This window comes from Chiloscyllium plagiosum, unplaced genomic scaffold (genome assembly GCF_037043375.1).
Source record: "Chiloscyllium plagiosum isolate Xiang-an unplaced genomic scaffold, Cpla_swu_hap1 HiC_scaffold_48, whole genome shotgun sequence".
Lineage (NCBI taxonomy): Eukaryota > Metazoa > Chordata > Chondrichthyes > Orectolobiformes > Hemiscylliidae > Chiloscyllium > Chiloscyllium plagiosum.
In genome coordinates, this window is record NW_028270186.1 from 16,818,024 (window position 1) to 16,835,082 (window position 17,059).

At 47.9% G+C, this 17,059-nt stretch overlaps 1 protein-coding gene across 1 annotated transcript in view; it reads right to left on the bottom strand.

Moving 5' to 3' along the window:
• The window catches only part of LOC122542980 (myoferlin-like), a 169,293-nt gene that overhangs the window by 144,538 nt on the left and 7,696 nt on the right, over window positions 1-17,059 (bottom strand). Inside the window, exons 3-9 of the mRNA XM_087984303.1 lie at window positions 16,669-16,760; window positions 12,195-12,303; window positions 11,500-11,563; window positions 9,244-9,398; window positions 7,789-7,917; window positions 2,624-2,686; window positions 387-437 (exon numbers count right to left, since the gene is read on the bottom strand). Of these exons, the coding sequence (XP_087840429.1) occupies window positions 387-437; window positions 2,624-2,686; window positions 7,789-7,917; window positions 9,244-9,398; window positions 11,500-11,563; window positions 12,195-12,303; window positions 16,669-16,760 (663 nt within the window). The remainder of the gene's footprint in view (window positions 1-386; window positions 438-2,623; window positions 2,687-7,788; window positions 7,918-9,243; window positions 9,399-11,499; window positions 11,564-12,194; window positions 12,304-16,668; window positions 16,761-17,059) is intronic.

Here is a 17,059-nt window from a genome sequence, read left to right on the forward strand (position 1 = left end):
GTCTTGAACCTGGAACTTCTGGTCCAGATATATTGGCACTACTCACAAGACTGGAGGGTTTCTTCCAGCATTGTTGGTACATCCCCCAAGAGCTTGACACGACACCTTACAAAACAGCTTTGGAGAATATGACAGAATGGGGACCATTTGGTCCATCACATTTTTGACTCCATGACCAATTGGTCACATCCTCGACCTGTTCCCCTTATTTCTCCCAAACCTACGAGATTCCTCGTGCATTGTGACCCAGCAATGAAGCAATGAAGACATGCTCATGATACGTTGAGCAGTTTTACCAGGCAGTCCAAAAGCAAAGCTGCTTTATTACAAAAATCTGTCGTGTACCTGAAATATGTGAGGCCTCAAGTTGGCATGGAAAAACTCACCTTGAATACACCGATCATGGAATCAGCTCGAAGTGAGTGCGAATTTAATACCTGCAAAAAGAAAGACAGGGAGTGATCCATGAGGGTAATAGGCAGCTACCACTCTGAAAGCTAAAGAACTGGCGATACCCGGCTCTGTATCGGTCGCACAAAACGTTGCTGAGTGCCCTGGGGGTACCACATGGGGAATCCCAGATGTCCAATGCATGGTAGAATTTGACCAATAAGGGCACACTTAATTCAGTCAACATTTCAAACCTGCAAGCCCCATCTTTCTTTTCCAGTGAGGACATTTCGATTTTACGTTAATTACGACTCACAGGAGAATGCACAAAAACAAAGGCAGTGAGTTTGGACGATACAAGTCAGAAACAGCTGGAGAAGCTCAGCGGATCGAGCAGCAGTCTGTGGAGAGAGAAAGCAGAGTCAACATATTGGGTCCAGTGGTCCTTCTTTGGAAGGTTGACTCTGCCTTCTCTCCACGGATGCTGCCAGACCTGCTGAGTTTCTCCAGCTATTGCTGCCAATGTTTTGGATTTCCAGCACCTGCACTTGTTTTGGAACATGCAGGTTTCTCCACAGTTCAGACCGGCTGAGAAGTGCAACACAGCGCCATCGCTGGCCAAGAGATGTGGTTACAGCATGACAAGTTTAAACAGGTCACTCCCATTATAAACACAAACACTAAGGTGTCCCATGGCACACTGGTATTGTCCCTACCTCTGAGTGAAAAGCTTGAAGACACACCCCAAGTAATTCAATGCGGACACGGGAATTCAAAACAGTAAGACAGAAGCGAGGGTTGCAGACAAACAGGCAGTCTAGATTTTACCTTTTTCATTGATTTCTACACGAGATTGAGTTACAATTCATCCTGACATTACAGTACAGAACTGTGATGCCTTCTCTGGACAATACAAGTCATACAGTTTCCAGTGCAAGAGGCCATTTGGCCTGTTTTCCCGGTGCCAGGTCTGAAATATCAACTCGGAGATTAATCCCATCCACCATTCATTGAGACCTGTATCTCAACATTTCCCTGTACACTGGAAAGTCTTCATGATCCTTTTAAGGAAGACTGTCATCATCAAGTGTAAGAAGAATTTCAAGCTCACACAGTCTGGCTGTGGATTGTCACACCAGAGAAAACAGGTTTGCTCCACCTCCCCTTTTCAAATCCCAGTTTCATTTTAAGCAAATGGGAGACAGCACACAGCGACCATTTTCTGATCTCTCGCCCCAGTGTTGATCCTTTCCCCACAAAGCCAGGCAGGAAGTCAGCGGGTAGGCCAACTTGGGATGGAAACCCTGCTGAAATCAAACCTTCCTTTTAACTCAGGACCAACCACTGAATTTAGTATCAGTCAACAGCCAGGTTTACAAGTCTCTGAACCCTGCTTCCATTAGGAAGCTTCAATAGATAGTGATCATGGTGCAATTCTGTCATGGAGAAAGGCCATTCAGCCTATCGAGTCCATGCTGTATGTTCAGCAATCTCTCCTCTCCCTGTGCTTTTGCAGTACAGCCCTGTGAGTTTATTACCCCCAAGTGTCTGTCCAATTCCCTTCTGAAATCATTCCCTGTCTCCACTTCTACTGCCTTCACAGGCAGGGAGATCCAGCTCATTACTACTCACTAAAGAAACAAGATCTTCCTCACATGTGCCCCTCAGTATCTCTTGCCCAGAACCTTAAACCTTGTGTGCCCCCACTAGTCCTGGAATTGTCAGCTGATTGGACCAGCTCCTTTTTGCCTGCCTTACCTGGAACCTGTGATAATCTTGTCCAAATTCCCTCTCAATCTACAGGAGGACAGTCCCAGCTTCTCCAACCCAACCCTGTCACTAAAATCCCTCCTCCCCTGGAACCATTCTGGTCAATCCCCTCCGGGCCTGACCAACGGGCAGAAGTGGGAATTCAGTTTGTCCTGAGCCCAGGGTTTGGATGGAGTTACATCAGCCAGCAGAGAGATCTGTTTGCAGAACAGATAGGCTGGCCCCCACCAGACATTCACTAGCTCGACTTAATGGGGCTGAGTGAGGAACACACTGGGGTCAGGATACCATGCATTGGTGTGGGGGAAGACACAATCACACCCATCAAATGGATTATACTGACGCACAGTGACAGGAAGCTGGCGTGCTGTTACAGACCAGCACATGGCATGATTCTGAGCTGCAAATCCAACAATTCTTTTCGACTCTTGACTTGAGAGCAATTTAAAATCTGTTAACCTACCTGCAGGTGTATAAGTGTGTTGAAAACCTCACTTGGGGGTTTATGAAAATTCTGGAAGAAAAGCTGTCAAACAGAAAAGCAGCATTATTTATCTTGCAGGGGACAACTTGAAACTACACAAAGCTGGACATGTGAACAAAACTGTCCATCCTGCGCTCAGTAGGACAAATGCAAGAAGGCCAAATTTCAAACCATCACAACTACTTATGGTGCAGGACGAAGGATGCTGATTGGCCAAGGCCATGCCATGGAGAAACGCCAAGTTCCTCAGCGTTGTGTCCTCAGCCCAACCATCTTCAGCTGCTTATTCAATCACCTTCGCGTCACAGGTCAGAAGTGAGAATGTTCGGAAATGTTCAGCACCATTCGCAACTCCTCAGATACTCTATCAGTCCATGTCAATTTGCAGCAATACCCTGAACAACAATTAAGTTTGGGATGACCAATGGTAAGGAACCAGTGGTAAGTGCCAGGAAATGACCATCTCCAACATGATAGAATCTGACCATCACTCTTTATCATTCAATGGCATTACCATCAATGAATACTCCATTATCAACATCCTGCAAGTTACTATTGACCAATAGCTGAACTGGGCCAGCCATATAAATACTTTGGTTACAGGCTGGAAATCCTGCAGCAAGTAATTCACCTCTGATTCCCCAAAGCCTATCCCCACCATCTATAAGTCTTACAACACAGGGGAAACCCTTAATTTAAACCAGCAACACAGTAAAGATTTAACCCATGCAGTAATCTGTGAAAATTCAAGAGGCCAAGAACTAAAGTAAAAATTAACAACTTTATTTCTTAAAGTATAACAGAGAATAATTAACTGACAACTATTTACACCTCCTTTCTCTAACCTATCTGTTACCTTTCCTACTCATTTGATAAAACTCCCAATTAAGATTTACAGGAAAATTCAAATTTTAACACCAACCAGCAGTTGAATCTTCTCTTTATCTTCGTCAGTAGATTGGCTCTCCAGATCAGTGTTGAGGTTTTTCTCTGTGCAAACTCCTTCTCTTAGACCCCCCAAAGCATCGGATTGTGTCATTGGCTTTAAAGGTTGTCAATATACTCAATTCAAAGTTGTTTGGAATTTAGTATTTTTCGGGGTATAATTTAAACTGATTGGCCTAATTCGAATCTGTTTTGTCATTTCCAGGCAGCCAGCTACTCCAGTCGCTGGAGCACAAGTTACATCGTGTCTCATTGAGAACACTTGGTGCTGTCACTGGTATCTTTTACTCTCTCAAAAGGTGTAGTTCACCCACATCTTCATAACAATAAGGCACAAGTCAGGAGTGTGATGGAATACTTCCCACATTTCCAGGTAAGTGCAGCTCCAACAACACTCAAGAGGCTTGAGACCATCCAGGACAAAAGCAGCCTGTTTGATTGGCACCACATTCACAAACATCTCTCTCTCCACTACTGATACGCAGCAGCAGCAATGTGTACCACCCAGAAGATGTACTGCAGCAATGTACCTAGGCTCCTTTGAAAGCACCTTCTAAAACAACAGTTTCTATCTCAAAGGATAAGGACAGCAGGTACATGGGGCACCGCCACCTACAAATTCCCCTCCACGCCACTCATCATCCTGACTGGGAAAGAGAGCAACATTCCTTCACTGGCATTGGGTCAAAATCCTGGGAACTCCCTCCTTAATGGCACTGTGGGTGCACCCCCACCGCACGGACTGCAGTAGTTCAAGAAGGCAACTCACCAGCACATTCCTAAGGGTGGGTAATAAATGCTGGCCGTCCAGCAATGCCCGCATTCCATGAGTTTACAAGATTACTGATAAGGCCCAGGGAGTAATATGAATTCCAACGTGTACACTGACTGGGGAAGTAATCCAATGTGGTCAAGTAATCCACGACCTCCAGGGTTGCTCGAGAAATATTGATATTATTTTCATGAGCACGGATAAAAGCTGGAAATGCGGGAGCCAGGTTTACACCTAGCCGGACTCTGCTATTTGTAAACAAGTGGAGCTGGAACAGACAAGCCAAGCCTTGGAGAGTCAACTTCCCGTCGAAACCAGACAGGCCTGGTCCTACCTGATGAGGTGCTAACGGCCACACTGTTTCAGAATGAACCATTCTTTCCACCTCCAATCAACCTGCTTTTTTAGATTAATGATACCCAGACTGGGTGGCACCCACCTCAGTAGGCAAAAACGCGACAAGGAACAGCTGAAGGTTCAAAACCATGTTCTGTGACCTCAAGGTACTGAAATTAATCACCTCATTGGATCTTCCTGCCCCCGCCTGATTGGACAGTATTGGACACAAGCCACGGAATCGCCGAGAAGGTGTGAAGAGGTGTGAAGAGGACAATCTGGAGATCCACTTTGCTCTGCTTTGACACCCTCAAGACCGTTGGGCAGAAGTGGATACTGCAGATGCTGGAAATCAGAGTCTAGATTAGAGTGGCGCTGGAAAAGCACAGCAGGTCAGGCAGCAACCGAAAAGAAGGAAAATCAATGCTTCGGGCAAAGGCTTTTGCCCGAAGCGTTGATTTTCCTGCTCCTTGGGTGCGGCCTGACCTGCTGTGCTTTTCCAGCACCACTCTAATCTCGACCCTCAAGACAGCGTCTCTGACCGACAGCCGAGCTACACAGCATCTCCAGCTCCTTGTACCTTGTGATGAGTGTCATCAAACTGACCAGACCCAAAGAGACCACCTCAGTCAGGTGACCCCGAGACCAGAACTGGCCTGAGACGAGACAGGAAGCTCAAAATCGACAACTGCAGATCCTGAAACATCAGCCAATCCTCAAGGACCAAGGAAAAGCCTTTCCCAGCTTTATTGAACAGGTATTCCCAATCTTTTCAGACAACAGCTTCAGTACAGAGGTCAGGACCTCTGCATAGGGTGTAACGAATCCTCAGAAGCCCATATCAGAAGTGGATAGCCGGTGTACATTTGAAACTGTTTACTTAGAATTTTAAGGCTGTTTACTAAAGAGCCCTGTGAAGAGATGGTTTGAGAAATTGTAATTAAAAGTACAATAATACAGTCTGATAAATATTGTTTTTTTCTTGATAAACTATTCAATTAAGGTGTGTTGGACCTTCCCCTGACTTGTGCCAACTCCCAAATGGTCTATCTTGCCACATAATGCTCTTGAGTTAAAAATGGTTATTGCAAACTGACCAAGGTTGGTCACCTTTCACTTCACAATAGTTAGTTCACAGTCACTAATACTCAAGAACTCTCTGTTTCCATGACTGGGAGTCACTTGCTTAACAATCCTTAAGTGTGCCAACAGCTGCATGAACAACCAACGTCACATAATGGATTGAGCTGGTAACGTGACTCATTCGAGTTTGTCAGAGGTAACACACATTCACGCACAGGGATCCTTTCTCCGGAAAAAATTAGGAAAATACGTTCAAAGCTTGAGCCTTTTCTTGGACTACCCAGGGGTTTGGGAGTCTGTTATTCACTCACTTCTGGCACGCACAACTCCACAAGAGATCTGGAGGAATCATTTCCTGCCCACTAGACCAGGGCACCGCAATAAGCTTTAGCTCCCAACCTCCTTCCCCAGCTGGGAGATCGATGACTTGGCCAAGCTCTTGAGTTGGTCGCTCACCTACTCGTATGGGAACAGGAGGTGCCACTCAAGCCTGTCCTGTCAGCTGATGATCATGGCTTCACACAAAAATCAAACCGGGTCTTCAATTTCTGCATGTGTACAAATCCGAACACTGCAACTGACAGTCGAAGGGACAGTTAGTAATTGTTGCTTGCGTACGTGGCTGTAGCTGTATGAAGCTGTACCTACCTGGCTGGAAGTAGTCTTCATTGAGAAAATGACTGGATGTGGGTGAAGCTTTTTGTTTCGGAATGCAATAGATTAGGAGTTAATGTCAGAGGCCCAGGGTACATTGAAAATCAAGGACATATCCTTTCCAACTGGTCAACTGGCTCAAAAGATTTCTAAAACATGGGGCAAATTAATTGTTTTGGATAGCAGAAAGGAAGTCATAGAGTTATACAGCGGAAACAGACCCTTAGATACAACTCATCCGTAACAACCAGGGTTCCTAAACTGATCTCATCCCAAATGCCAGCGTTTGGACCATATCCCTCCAAACCCTTCCTACTCACATTCCCATCCATTTAATGCTGCCATTGTACCAGCCTCCACCACTTCCTCTGGCAGCTCATTCCAGACACGCACCACCCTCTGCGTGAAAATGTTGCCCCTCAGGTCCCTTTCAAATCTTTTCCTTCTCACCTACAACACTCTGGTTTTTGAGTTCCTTTACCCTGGGGAAAAGACCTTGGCTATGCACCCTATCCATACCCCTCATCATTTTACAAACCTCTATCAGCTCACCCCAAAAGAGCCCCAACCTATTCAGCCTCTCCCTACGGCTCAAACCCTCCAATCTTTTGTAAATCTTTTCTGAACCCTTTCAAGTCAAACATCTTTTCTATCGCAGGGAGACCAGTATTGAATGCAGTACTCCAAAAGTGGCCTCACCAATGTTCACCATCCCTCACATTGCCATTTATCGTGTATCCCCTTTTACTGTTTGACCTCTCTCTCTCTCTCTCTCTCTCACACATGCATCACCTCACGCCTATGAGCTGAACTCGATCTGCCACTTTCCTGCCCTCCTCACCATACCATCGACATCACTTTGGAGGTCTCCTCCACACCATCCACTACACGTCCAATTTTTGTGTTGCCTTGAACCACACTCACTCCAGGGAGAGGGAATGCACCAACAAGATGGCCTACCTCTACACAGGTTCGGAGAAACCCATACAGGTATGGAATCCAGCAGAGACGGGGGTTTAAGGAATCAGAGGAAGAAAACTCCAAGTCAAATCCATTCAAATTTGTTCTCCGTGACTGAGACAGGGAAGGCTGTTCAGACATTACTTGGAAAACCCTGCAGTAGTTCGACTCAATAAACCTTTCCAGTTTGCAACAGCTTGACAGTCCTGTTGTTGTCTTACCCCGAGTACTTAAATCCTCACTCGCCAACAACCATCTCAATCAAATTTCAAAGGGTCTCGTGCAGGAGTGAGCCAGTTGCAAGTTTGCACCACACTGGCCCCTCTCTGCCACCAGTCACACAGCCAAGGTGGTTGCCACTCAGCTCCTGCAGTGGCAAGGGAAATCTCCTTACCTCGTCGAAGATAGGGTTGTTACCCCGTTTGATTCTGGTCCGGAAAACGGTGTCGCCTACATAGACCTTCACCACGGGCCGGATGTTGGCACCCTGCAGCTGACGGCCCTCAATAATCCGGACTCGAACCTGATAAAGAAACATCGCAGAGAAGGAGGAGGCAGCCAGTCAGCCCCTTGTGCTCGCCAATCCCACTCCCCTGCTCTGTACCCACACAATATTGTCATTTATTTTCCTCTCTTAATTTTGCCTCATGAAACGGATTCATTTTGCGGAGATTTGAATGAGTCTGTTTCCCCCCACTGCCCTTTCAACCAGTGCGTGACAACTCGCTGCGAGAAATATTTCCTTACATTCTCTCCTCAACTCCATCTCCTCTGGTCTCTGGTGACCAACTCTCCCGCCAGTGGGAAATGTTTCTTCCACATCCATGCATTTTCGATCAGAGATCCCTAGTTTTGAAATACTCCGCTCCCCCCCACCCCCACCCACCCCCCCCCCAACTCCACCCCCCCCCCCCACCCCGACCCCAACCGGGTCTAGATACACCCATGCGGAATAATGTGCTCTCAGCATGCAGCCTGTCACCCTCCCTCAGAATCTGACAGGTTTCAATCAGATCGCCTCTTGTATTTTAAACCCCAATGGGTACAGGCCTAACCCTACCAGGTAGGATCACTCCCTGTGTTCCAGGAATCAGCCAAGTGAACCTTCTCTGGACTGCTTTCTGTGCAACAATATTCCTTCTTCAGTAAAGAGAACCGAACTGTACACAGTTCTCCGGATGTGGTCTCACTACTCCCTGTACAGCTGTAGCAACCTGCTATCAAACTCCAGAATGGGCCAAACTGGATTGTCTGATTGACAGGGTGAATATTCGCCAAGAAAACTGCAAAGAGTAATTTGCTCTTTGTTCAACAGTGTAATGGCATGCTGACTAACTAGGTGTTCATAGATCATATAACCCATACAGTATGGAAGCAGACCGTTCTGCCTACCGAGTTCACACTGATCCCACCCCTGTAATTCCCATTGCCAATCGACCTAACCTGCACATCTTTGGGCTGTGGGAGGAAACTAGAGCAACCGGAGGAAACCCACAGTGGAGAATGTGCAAACTCCATGCAGACAGTCGCCCAAAGGTGAAATCGAACCCAGGTCCCTGGCGCTGTGAGGCAGCAGTGCTAACCACTGATCCACCATTTAACACCCTCGATACAAGGCTCTTGTGTGCAGCTAAATAATCCAAGTCTTACCTTTCCATCTCATCTTTTTCTCTCCCAACTGACTAAACAAGGGAAGTGCAGCAACTGCATTGCTCCCATCTTGAGTCAGGTCCTATATAACCTGCACAGTGCCTCAGGTCATTGGGCCTAGGCCTGACATAAGCCCTGAACCTTGTGCCCCCCCCCCCCCCATCCCCATGTCTGACCACCATCCTACTACCGCATTTACCTGGAAGTCCTGTGGTTTATCAGAAACTTTCTGCGCGAACTTGGCAGTTCCCCTAACGGAGGCATTTTCTGGCGATGGTGATTGAGACCTCAGTGGGATCTCCTGTAATCTGGGAACATTAATGGTGTCATCCTGTTCTGGATGGCCTGGCTTCCCTGAGAGGGAAACAGATCAAATCGCGTCGACACAGTGTACTGTACATACAAATACATGCAAAACAGGCGCAAACACACACACCCGCCCAAGGAAAGGTGAATCACACACACAAGAAACCATGTTAAATGGAGATGGGGAAGCAGGAGAGGGAGGGGATATAGTCACAGCCACACGGTCTCCACAGGATTGATGCCCGGGAAGGACACACATTTAAGAGCAACAGAGGCTTTCTTCTCTCCAGCTTTGCCTGTCAGCTCACCCAGTCAGAAGGCAGTTAAAATACTGTAAAAGGGCAGACTAAACATCGACTGGGTGAGCATCTTGCAGAACATTTCCAATTCAGTCGGAAGGCAGTACTCCAGTGGCCTGTCACTTCAATTCTCACCCTTGTTCTCCACACTGACATCTCTGTCCTTGGCTCTCTGCAGTGTCCCAGTGAAGCTCAGCATTTGCTTGAGGAGCAGCGCCTCATTATTCAATGAGGCACCTCCGCCACCCAACCCCACTCACTCCAACCCTAGCTTTGCGCAAAGCCTATTACGTTGCTGTTTGTGCAGACCTGAAGTATTAATTCTGCTCCTCTCTCTATCCCTGTCTCCCAAAACCGATGCTCCCTGACCCACCAAGTCTTACCACAATTTCCAGTTTCTATTCAGTTTAAGGGCTCGCCTGTGTTTAGATTAGATTCCCTACAGTGTGGAAACAGGCCCTTTGGCCCAACAAGTCCACACCGACCCTCCGAAGAGCAACCCACCCAGACCCATTCCCTATATTGAACCCTGACTAATGCACCTAACACTTTGGGCAATTTAGCATGGCCAAATCACCTGACCTGCACACCTTTGGATTGTGGGAGGAAACCGGAGCACCCGGAGGAAGCCCACGCAGACACAGTCAAGGAATAGAACGCTTTTGCATTCAAGACAACCTGCAACGAGGGATACCTGGGGAGGTACAGCATGGTCAGATGGAGAGGAAAGATCCCTTGAAGTCTTGTGGCACAGTGGATAGTGACTCCCTGAACGAGGCAAAAGTTAACAGCTTGAGTGCTACCCAGGTCACGGAAGGCAAGGCAAGCGTGCTCATAACACAAACAAAACATGCAGCAATCTACAAATGCTTCCAACGCATGCTGGTGGCAGGGGATAGGAGCGGGACACACACACACACACACACACACACACACACACACACACACACACACACACACACACACACACACACACACACACACACACAATGAGGCCATTCAGCCCCTTGCACCCATACTGGCACTCAGTAAGATCACAGATTATCTGCATCCACCTTGCCTCAACAGCCCTTACTACCCTCAACTGATCGTGGATGTCAAGTTATTCACTGAGATAGCATCCCCTTGTTTTTCACGGGAGGGAGCTTGGCACTTTGGCCATCCCTTTCTCTTCTGAACGGCCTGGCACTGACTTCAAGGTTGCGTTCCCTGGGTCCTCGACACCTCCCACCAGTGGGGAAAGTTTGTGAACCCGATCAATCCCTTCTGCAGTCCTGACAGAGTCTCTTGCCAACTCTCAATATTTCTGGTGAACATAAGGCTCTCTCTGCTCACCATTCGAGCCAGGGTTGTGTATTGCTGTAACCGTAAGAAACAGGAACAATTTCAATACGAAAATGACATTCCAGATCCGCTTTCCCGTAATCCCAGATTCCCCAGCAAAGCTCCCTCTCTCCTGTAACCTGGAATTATGAGTATTTTTTTCCATTGTGTTTTCTTGATTTGCTTTAGTGTGTGGCTTTGAGCTTTGCATTGATCTGTGTACATGGAGATAGATAGGGCATTCCTTTGGCATCTGATGACTCAGCCTCTCTGTGGGCCTGTAAAACCACTTTGTTCACCTCCATTTGCAACACTTGGATCTGTCCCCTTTGTGGTCCCACCTCACACTTACCGGCTGTGAAATCCATTCACTGCAGCTTCCAGTCACTGGATCCAGTCTCATTTACCTCCACAACGTTAGGTAGCTCTCACTACCATATTGCCGAGCCGACTGTGACGGTCCCGTGTTTGCGACTGCTCAACACAAGACCCACGCAGAAAGACAATTCGCACAGCGGCCCACTTACCTTCTTTCGTTTCTTTTTTATTGACGAGGGGTGGTTCATAGACGATTTCAAAGCTGAGCAGGTTCTGCAAACGAAACACATGAATCCCTAAACAAAGCTGTCTTCCCGTTGTAACACCGCCGTCCTCCCCAAAACAAGCAGCTTGACCAACTCAGGCACCCTGAATCACCCCCCTTCGTGCCCATGGCCTGCGCAAAATTGGTGTTTCACAGGAGCATAGGAGGTCAGAGCAGGAGTGAGGCCTTAAGAGTTAGGAGCACAGATCTCGATTAAACAAGGACGTTTTCTTGTTAAAAAGAGCACCTGCAAGGGGAAGAGGGTGGCAGACTGGCAGTGAGGTCGAGGGACGGAACTCAAGATGTTAGGGACCAGGCAGCTGCAGGCATGGCCACCGATGGTGGGTGACGAAGTTCAAAGGCTGGAAACTGGGGGAGCTCAGAGATCTCAGAAGGTGGCAACAAGTTACAGAAACAGGGCAAGACAAGAGCATGCAGGGATTTCAATTTTAAATCCGCATTTTCTGGATCGCAAGCCAATAAAAGCCTGAAGACATAGGGCAATAAGCAAATGGGACTCAGTCCCAATTCGGATCCAAGCTGCCAATTTTTGGCAGAGCGCAGATTTGCAATGGGCATAATCTAGGAATACAGGCAGGAGCGAGATCAGTCAGCTCTGCGTCTCCATAGAAACATCACCTTCGTTTTTTGCTTCTTCTTATCCAGCAGAGGGACTTTGACAAAAGATATATTTCTGCTCCTCTCCCCAACTAGATTGGCGAGCCGGACATTGACGGATCCTAGGAACCTATAGAGGACGAGTGAGATCAAATCCAGTTACAACAGACTATCACTAAATGCAGTGGTATCACACATCCACTTAGCAAACTTCATCATTGGCAACTTAAAACAGAAACCAAGTTTACATTCAAGGGTGGGGGAGGCAAAGGGTTACAGGTTCATAAATCATAAAGCACAGGAGACTGTTCAGTCCACTGGAAGATGGTCTTGGGTTTGGAAAATGCTGAATCTTATAGACAGCACAACAAGCAGTGAACACAATGTGCTGCTGAACGCCAAATTCCAACATACACCCTCCTGCTCCTTGGGAATCAGTTCAGAGGAGGTTTACTCGATTCATCCCTGGAATTAGCAGGTTGACTTGTGAGGAAGGTTAGACAGGCTGGACTTGCTTTCAGCACAGTTCAGAGCTGAGTTCCAGAGGTGAGGTTAGAGTGACTGCCCTTGACATGAAGGCCACATTTGACCGAGTGTTGTATCAAGGAGCCCTGGCAAAACTGGAATCAATGGGCATCGGGGGGCAAACTCTCCACTGGTTGAAGTCATACTTGACATATAAGAAGGTGATTGTGGTAGTTGGAGGTCAGTCATCTTAGCTCAAGGACATCTCTGCAGGAGTTCCTCAGGGTAGTGCCCTAGGCTCAACCACCTTCAGCTGCTTTAGCAATGACCTTCCCTCTGTCGTAAGGTCCGAAGTGGGGATGTTCGCCAATGATTGCACAAGTTTCAGCATTATTTGCAGATCCTGAAGCAGTCCGTTGTTCAAACGCAACAAGACCGGGACCGTGGGCGGCACGGTGGCACAGTGGTTAGCACTGCTGCCTCACAGCGCCAGAGACCCGGGTTCAATTCCCGCCTCAGGCGACTGACTGTGTGGAGTTTGCACGTTCTCCCCGTGTCTGCGTGAGTTTCCTCCAGGTGCTCCGGTTTCCTCCCACAGTCCAAATATGTGCAGGGTCAGGTGAATTGGCCATACTAAATTGCCCGTAGTGTTAGATAAGGGGTAAATGTAGGGGTATGGGTGGATTTCGCTTCGGCGGGTCGGTGTGGACTTGTTGGGCCGAAGGGCCTGTTTCCACACTGTAATCTAATCTAATCTAATCTCATCTAATATCCAGGTTTGGCCTGATGAGTAGGAGAAAGTGAGAACGACAGATGCTGGAGATCAGAGTCGAGAAAGTGGTGCTAGAAAAGCACAGCGGGACATCCGAGGAGCAGGAGAATTGATGTTTCATTCCCAGTGAAGGGCTTATGCCCGAAACATCGATTCTCCTGGCCCTCGGATGCTGCCTGACCTGCTGTTGTTTTCCAGCACCACACTCTCGATTCTTGGGCTGATAAGTAGCAAGCAACATTCCTGCCATACAAATGCTTGGCAATGGCCATCTCCAATAAGAGACAATCTGATCACTGCCCCTTGACATTCAATGTCACCATCACTGAATCGCCCACTATCCGTGGACTCGAAACCCCACCGGACTCACCATATAAACATAGTGCACTAAGAGCAGGTCAGAGACGAAGAATCTTGCAGCGAGTAACCCACATCCTAACTCCCCAAAGCCTGTCCACTATTTACACGGAGCGTGATAGAAAACTCCCCACATCTGGATGAGTGCAGCTCCAACAACACTCAAGAAACTTGACACCATTCAGGGCAAAGCAGCCCGTTTGATTGTCCCCACATCCACAAACATCCACTCCCCCCACCCCCATCGACACTCAGTAGTAGCAGTGTGTCTTATCTACAAGATGCAATTTACCGAAGATCTTTAGGCAGCACCTTCCAAACCCATGACCACTTCCATCTAAGAAGGACAAGGGCTGCAGGTACATGGGAACACCATCTCCTGCAAGTTCCCCTCTGAGCCACTCCCTGCCTGCGACTTTCAAACATATTGGCCGTTCCTTCAGTGTCCAAATTAGGGGTTGCAAATTTCAGGATAGAGATGAGGAGGTTTTGTTTTGTCTGTCAGAGGGTTGAGTATCGTTGGAACTCTCTGCCTCAGACAGCAGTGGAGGCAGGGTCACTGAATCTTGTTAAGGAGTGTGTGGATAGATTCTTGTTAGGCAAGGAAATGAAGGCTCTTTGGGAATAGAGAGGAAAGTGGAATTCGAGATGCAAACAGACCAGCCACAATCTTATTGGATGGTGGAGCAGATTCGAGGGGCCAAATGGCCTAATTCTGTTCACAATCCCAACAGCGTGAAAGCAGCTCATTCAACTCATCGAATCCACATTGACCCTCTGAAGAGCATTCCTTCCAGCCTCAACCCCAACCCTATTCCTGTTATCCTGCAATTCCCCACGGCCAATCCACCTAACCTGCCCATCTTTGGACTGTGGGAGGAAACCCATACAGACACGGGAGAACGTGCAAACTCTACACAGACAGTTCCCCGAGGAGATGGAATCGGACCTGCGTCTCTGGTGCTGTGTGGCAGCAGTGCTACTGACTTTGGTGTCTCCCTAACTACCAGAGCCACTCCTCATTTTGGAGACAGGGAGGAACGGCACCCATAGGCTGACAGATGTAGAACTAGAGGACACGGATTGAGGTCAAACGGCCAGACAAACTGGAAGAGAAATGTTTTGACGTGGCGAGGGATTATGATCTGCAATGCACTGCCTGAACTTTCCCATCTAATCTTTCTTCCTCCTGTACAGACCTCAGAGGTCAGTGCATGGCATAAGTCTTCAATACTGGGCATCAAGACAATCAGCATGTGCGGTGCTTCCCAGCAGCTGTAATGGTGTCAGGGGAACGTTGCTCCCAGAGGGAGGTGGACACTGGCTCAAAGTTGGCTTTCCAAAGGGAACTGGATGGATTCTCAGAACACAAAGGAAGTGCAGGGCTGTGGGGAAAGCGGACTGAAGTGAGTCGTTCCTTAAAGGGGACCTGATGGACCGAATGGCCTCACATGTTATATCTATCCAAGGAGAATGGAGATGCTGCCCCAAGTCTTCAGAATGGCCTTGGTGAAGTGGGCTGGGAATCGTACAGCCGCAGAAACAAGCTACGGCTCACCATGGAAACGGCGAAGGTTCACTAGATTGGTCCCTGAGAGAGGGGGCTGTCTTAGGATGAGAGACTGTGAAAGCTGTGTCTTCCCCAGAGTTGAGAAAAATGAGAGATGATTCCAATGAGACACGCAGATTCTGAAGGGGCTTGACAGAGTGGACACAGAGATTGTTGGCTGGGGGACCTTGAAGAGACAGAACGAGGGGCTGATCGTTTCAGATCGAGGTGAGGAGAAATGCCTTCACACATGGGAGTTGTGAACCTTGGGAATTCTCAGCCCCGGGATGCAAGGCTTTTCAGGAAGGTTCTCCTGGGGAATCCGGGTATTTGGGGAGCAGCAACTCGGCACAACAATGAGGCCGAGCCACATGTTGCATCAACATTAACCGAGCAAATAAAAACCATAATGAATAAATAAAATTTTAAAAATGCAAATAATCAACGGGTACGTTGAAAACAGAACCATCCTCTGCTAAAGGGCGGGGGGGGGGGTGGAAGAGACGTACAAAAAATGCCCATGAAGATTAATAGTCGGGCACTCCTGCATTAAATTTATCTAAAAAATAAAAAAAAAAGTGGACGGCACGGTGGTTAGCACTGCTGCCTCACAGCGCCAGAGACCCGGGTTCAATTCCCGCCTCAGGCGACTGACTGTGTGGAGTTTGCACATTCTCCCCGTGTCTGCGTGGGTTTCCTCCGGGTGCTCCGGTTTCCTCCCACAATCCAAAAAAAATGTGCAGGTTAGGTGAATTGACCATGCTAAATTGTCCGTAGTGTTAGGTGAAGAGGTAAATGTAGGAGTATGGGTCTGGGTGCTATACGCTTCGGCGGGTCGATGTGGACTTGTTGGGCCGAAGGGCCTGTTTCCACACTGTAAGTAATCTAATCTGTAAGTAAGTAATCTAATCAGACGGAAAAGTGGAGTTGGAGTAGGAAACCAGCCACGATGGAGGGAGATGGCAGAGCAGGCTCAAGGGGCCAAATAGACTCCTTCTGCTGCTGCTGTGTTGTACAGTAACTGGTCTGTGCCAACGCTCCACACAAGCCTTCTCTCTCTCTCCACTTCATCTCACCTTAGCAGTGCATCCTTCTGATTCTCACACTTGCACCCTCTCTCTCTCTCTCTCTCTCTCTCTCTCCTCACACAAACTCTGCAAGTGACCCACTGTTCAAAACATGGAGATGAGAGTCTGGTAAACAACTGTGACTGTGCTTGGAAGCAGCTGCCAGCAGTGATTTTCCTCCGGGTGTTAAATTTTTATTTTAAATAATTTACTGACGGTTTTCGTCCTGAATCCCCCCATTGACGTGGGGCGACTGTTCCTTCACAAAGCACAGAATAAGGTTACCTGCCCTTTCCAACTTTGTCTTTGCCTTTCAGGTGAATCTGAAGAGAGGATTTGGCATCAAGAGGATTTCCTTTCAACTTGAACTCCAGCACCTAAAAGATTGAGATGGGAACCATGACGATCACAAACATCCAACATGGGCAGCAGCTGTCCATAGAGTCATAGAGATGTACAGCACGGAAACAGACCCTACGGTCCAACCCGTCCATGCCGACCCAGATATCCCAACCCAATCTAGTCCCACCTACTAGCACCCGGCCCATATCCCTCCAAACCCTTCCTATTCATATACCCATCCAGATGCCTCTTAAATGTTGCAATTGTACCAGCCTCCACCATTTCCTCTGGCAGCTCATTCCACACACGTACCACCCTCTGTGTGAAAATGTTG